This window comes from Syzygium oleosum, unplaced genomic scaffold (genome assembly GCF_021117445.2).
Source record: "Syzygium oleosum isolate NSW1041296 unplaced genomic scaffold, Sole_v2.1 Sole_v2.07, whole genome shotgun sequence".
Lineage (NCBI taxonomy): Eukaryota > Viridiplantae > Streptophyta > Magnoliopsida > Myrtales > Myrtaceae > Syzygium > Syzygium oleosum.
This window is the reverse complement of record NW_026607491.1, coordinates 6,952,190-6,957,087: the sequence shown is the minus strand read 5'-3', so window position 1 is coordinate 6,957,087 and position 4,898 is coordinate 6,952,190. Positions and strand designations below refer to the sequence as shown.

General features: G+C 46.5%; 1 protein-coding gene across 2 annotated transcripts; it reads right to left on the bottom strand.

The window, feature by feature from the left end:
• Positions 1-1,088: 1,088 nt before the first annotated feature.
• LOC115677171 (protein LATERAL ROOT PRIMORDIUM 1) lies at positions 1,089-3,775 on the bottom strand. 2 transcript variants are annotated; one of them, XM_056313031.1, is made up of 3 exons: positions 3,465-3,775; positions 1,873-3,300; positions 1,089-1,714 (listed from the first exon to the last, which is right to left on the bottom strand). In XM_056313031.1, exons 2-3 carry the CDS (start codon positions 2,585-2,587, stop codon positions 1,383-1,385), a joined length of 1,047 nt encoding a protein of 348 aa, XP_056169006.1. In that variant the 5' UTR covers positions 2,588-3,300; positions 3,465-3,775; the 3' UTR covers positions 1,089-1,382. The 2 variants fall into 2 exon arrangements, with proteins under 2 accessions (XP_056169006.1, XP_030456130.1); XM_030600270.2 differs by having other exon boundaries at positions 1,873-3,775.
• Between the last annotated feature and the right edge of the window lie 1,123 nt (positions 3,776-4,898).

Sequence of the window (4,898 nt, the reverse complement as noted above, 5' to 3'; positions counted from 1 at the left end):
TCTTTTCTTCCACCTTTTTTTGTTTTTGCAATAAAGCAAATGTATCATAACATAGGGAATCAGGATGAAGGTGAGAGGAACCATCACGGCTTAACTCTAGTCCCGAAGTAAGTACTTTTTTGTGCATAGCAGGCAATGACATGATGCAACTTTGGGAGGATGAGCGGTGCCAATCCATCATCTAGTAAGCAATTCCTGAAATAGCGAAGAGTCACCATCCCACGCAGTGATATTATAACAGGTGACAATTTTCGGCAAGAATGATTCAAAGCGAAACTTTCCATAAAATCATGCAACATCAGTTTTCTTTAGGATGCAGAAACACGAGTGAAGCGGGTTGAAAAAGCATATGCAACTAATGTTCTTTACTTCGCAAGGGGAAAATCAAAAGTGATGTTGACATTACACCTCGCATGCTATGCATGATGAAAGTATAGGGCAATGACCTCGTATGTTGGCTTAGTAAGAAATTCCTGGATCAGTGAAGTAGGCAAACAACACAAAGTTCAACTTTCCAAACTACTAGTGCAAACAATTTCATAAGCCCGGTCTTTACGCACCTAAAGAGAAGTTTTAGGCCATGAATACTAAAGAAAAAAGGAACAGAAGAAGAAAGTCCAAGGGGATTAGGTCTGCAAATTCAACTTGTCATTAATATACCTCATGCAAGAACAAAATTGTCAACGCAATAGCACCAACCAAGGCAGGACCGTAGACAAAATGGCTGGAATCACAACTACAGCATATCTCTAGCTGGGGCAAAGTGAGAGAACTAAAATGGGAAAAGAAGCACAAAACAAGAGCAAACAATGACTAAACTGAGCATATAATATATATATATATATAGTAAATGTAAAGAACTCATAATTTTCATCTTTTACACTGTAGAATTTACCTTTGCCAAAGGAATCTCCTGTATGAAGAAAACAGATTAAAAAATGGCAATTCAACAATAGCAACAGTAGGGAAAAAAAGTCCAAGCAAAGGATCAATTATGACAAAAAGAATGCCAACAATGAGAATTTCCCTTCCCTTCAATAAATTACTAATATGTTTGTAGTTAGGTAAAGGAGCACAAAACTTGGATCTTCCACATTTTAATAGCTTATAAAGCAAATAAAACCATCATTACAGAGGGAACTTCCAGAGAAATAAGATCAGGTCGAGACGGTACTCAGATTTAAGGTGAAGCTAATGAAGATAGACATGTGTTAACAGGGAACAAGGTCTGTTATATAAGACCTAGTAACAAATCACTAGAACCCCAGGTTAGAGTTGATTAGCGATTAATAGGCGAACAATTACAACAATATTACAAATGTCATTCCATGAGTGGATGAATATAAAAACTAATCCTCAATTTAACCAGAAATGGCATTGTCTCAATTTATTGGGTTACCATAGCTTGAGCCTCCAAGCAATCCACCCCCGGAAGCAGCATAAACATCCGAAGGATCCATGATCGGAGACGATGATGACGCCCCGTTCCTATCTCCGCCTCCGCCGCCTAAATGCAGATCCGACAAGTTCAGAATGTCTTCTCTCCCCTCGACACCTCGGTCATACAAGACCCCTTTGAACACATGACCGCCGATCCTCACCACCGCCTGGTAAGCGTACTCGTCCTCCCCGTCGTCCACCGAGGTCACCCGCACGCACTTGAAGACCGCCGGCGCGCGCACGTGCCCCGGCAACGATTCTTTGAAGCTCGCATCTGCAACACACAAAAACCCTATTTCAAGAAAAAGCCACACACATCATGTGCCGCAACCCTAGCCACGCCCTCCGTGCTGACAAAAAAACGGGACCCATGTCGGTTTTCGCGGCATCCGGCGCGTGAATGTAAAGCCGTAGAGATTCAAAATTCCGAACCTTGGCGGCTCGAGCTCGTGTCGAAGCTCCTCGGGGGCGTGGTGTTGGAGGTCGAGGTGTGAGAAGTGGTGGTTGTCTGAGAGCCGACGAGCCTCGGCTTCTTTGCTCCGGAAGTGGACGCAGAACCGCCGGTCCCGCCAGCTGTGGCGGCGGTGGTCATGAGCTGCCGCTCCCGCCGCCTCGCGGCAGGCACCCACGTGCTCTTCACGTGGGTGGCGCAATCGAAACCCCGACTTTTGCAACAAGTCCTGCATCTCCGGTAGCTGCAGTCTTTCTTCGCCTGATTCCCGCAGTCTTGGCACGTTGCCGTGCTGCTAGAGCTCGCGCCGATCCCCCCGCCGCCGCCGCTTTGCATTAAATTACCGGAATTGCCATGATCGAGGATCGGAGCGGATTTCTTCAAGTAATGATGGGAAGATTGCTGGTTCTGCCACAGCTGGAATTCAGCCGCCGGGCCGGCTCTGCCGCTCCGTGCCGTCAAATTACCGCCGTTGCCCTCGGCTGCGTTCGGAGGAAGGCACGGGGCGGCAGTGAGGAGGGGGATGACTCCCACGCCGACGCCCATGCCGAGTGCAGTGGCGGCCGAGGCGCTGGAGCCGTTCGATGAGTCCGCGATGACGGTGTCGTGGTGGTGGTGGTGGTGGTGGTGGCTCGTGGGGTGGAAGGAGGTGGCCGGGGCGACGACGAAGACGTCGCGGAGACCGACCATGCCCATATCCGGCGGGAGGCTGTAGTTGACGGCGGAGCGGGAGGAGGAGGCGGGCCAGGCGGAGGCGCCTCCCGGGAGAGGGGCGGCATTGAAGCCGAGGGAGAGGTCGTCGGGGGCAGCGGCGCGGCCAGCGGCGGAGGAGGAGGCCACCCAGTCAGCGAATGCGCCGGACTCCGAGAGCAGCCTCCTCGTGGAAGAAGCCACAACTACGCACTGACTCAGTACTGCTGCTGCTGAAATTTTCTTTTCTCTCTTGCAGTTTCTTGTTCTTGTCTTCTTAGGATTCGAAAAATTGAATCTTTTTTCTTTTGTGGGTTCTTGAGGGAGAGAAAGAATAGTGGGGGAATGAGAGAAAATGGAAAGTTGGGTGAGAGAGGGAGAAGCTCAATCTAGGGATGCATCTATGTGGGTGTTATGTGTTGAGTGTGGGGTCTGTCTCTCTCTCTCTGTCTGAGATCGCATCAGACGCGCACAGAGAGATAAAGAGAAAGAGAGAGAGAGAGAGAAGGGTGCGTGCGAATTTAAAGAAAAAGGGACGAAGCGATCTTGATTGCTGTTTGGTGGTAAGAGAGAGAGAGAGTATGTTTTTGGGTTTGAGAACTGAGCAAAGAGTCTGTGGTGGGCTTCTTCTGATTTCTGTAGCAGCTGCTGCTGCTGCTGCTGCGACTGCTGAGACTACGCTACTACTACTCCTACTTCTGTCCGCGCTTTGGCTGTTTCTGCGAAAAGAGAAAGGGAGGGTTTCTTGATTTCTGCAGAGAGATAAGAGATAGAGATAGAGAGAGAGAGAGAGAGTTGTAGCAGAGAAGCTCTGAACAGTGCAATAATAACGACCCTTTCCTTTTTATCTCTCTCTTTTTGCTCTGCGAAAATTTCCCCCCACCTGTTTGTTCCTCGCTTCCCCCATCATCATCGCCACCTCCCTCCTCCTCCTTGATCTCCCTTCTTCTCTGAGCAATCTCCTTGTCCCTATCTGCTGCTGCTCTCTTCCCCTCCTCCTGCTATAACCCTTTGCTTTCCACCAGTGTCTCTCTCTCTCTCTCCTCTCCTCTCTTCTCTCTTCTCTCTTCGTATGGTTTCCTAGAAAGGGGGCCGAGGTGGGTTCCTCTCTACCTCTCACACTCCCCACTCACTCACTCTCTCTCTCTCTCCAATTATCACCCCAACAAATATTGGCAAAGAGGGAGAGAGCCATGGGTATAAAGACTTGTTCTCTAGCTTCTTCTTCCTTTTTGTTTTTGTGATTTTGTAGGGAGAGTTCTATAAAGTCACATGACACCTTTCTTTCATTTTTTTCTTTTTTGGGTTTGGCCAGCTTCTTCATGGCTGCACTCCAATGTATAATATAATATTTAATTTTGATTTTACTTGTGAATATTTTAGAATTTATTTTCCCTACCCACCAATTGGGTCAGAGAAAAACGACCAAGGTTACACCATGGATGACCATGGTGTAATAACTACGAACCATTCGGATTGAATCATAACTATTCGATGTTTTTATATTTATAAAAATCGATCGTCACGCCATTCCAAAATTAAAATTTTTTTCGAGAACTAAATATTCAATCAATAGAAAAAGTCCATTTTTCGGCACAGGATTCACACCCTACCATGACAAGTGATTTGAACTCGTGGAATATAAGTATCCTACCGTTATGTCACAATCGCCAGTGATTTGAACTCCCTACGGAGATATAGTCAAATTGGCAATGTCTATGTTGCTAACAGGCGATGAGATATGTACATTACCAACAGAATCATAGCCTTTACTAAATCGATCAACAAAAAATGAAGGAGGCGACAACTGAAAGATCTTAGAAGTCCTTGAGCTAGTCCCTTTCTGATCTTGCCATCAAACTCGCGCAATGATTCACTTCTCCATACCTATATTAAAGTCCCATAATCCTAGAGCACAGCAATGTGCAATCGATAATAACATTTGTTGGCATATGGTTCAAATTTCAAGGCACGAGGATCCCGTTCCCTGGTGAGCTGGCGAGAGTCCAAGGGGGCTGCCCCAGCGGGAGTCGTAGAGGCAGCGCTCCCAAGTCGCCAGATGGCTTTTGTAGTTTGAGCTTATACTTTATTGGTAGTGTCGGTTTGGATCCATGAATAACTACTACTTATATATAATTTCTTTCTCTTGCAATTGAGAGTCGTAACAAGAGGTGGGAAGTGTTAATTTCCACTTACAGGATGTAACCCTAATTTAATAGCGAATCGGGATAAAATCTTACGTCTCGATTTCTCTTCCTCATATTTACTATTTATTCCATTGTATTTGTGCACCTAATCCTAACACATTCGATAAGTA

Excerpts from the sequence above, each read along its gene's own strand:
- LOC115677171 (XM_030600270.2), bottom strand. The coding sequence starts at position 2,587 with ATGGGCATGGTCGGTCTCCGCGACGTCTTCGTCGTCGCCCCGGCCACC. Across the intron at positions 1,715-1,872 it reads CACGAGCTCGAGCCGCCAAG|ATGCGAGCTTCAAAGAATCG; the intron begins GTTCGGAATTTT and ends TGTGTGTTGCAG.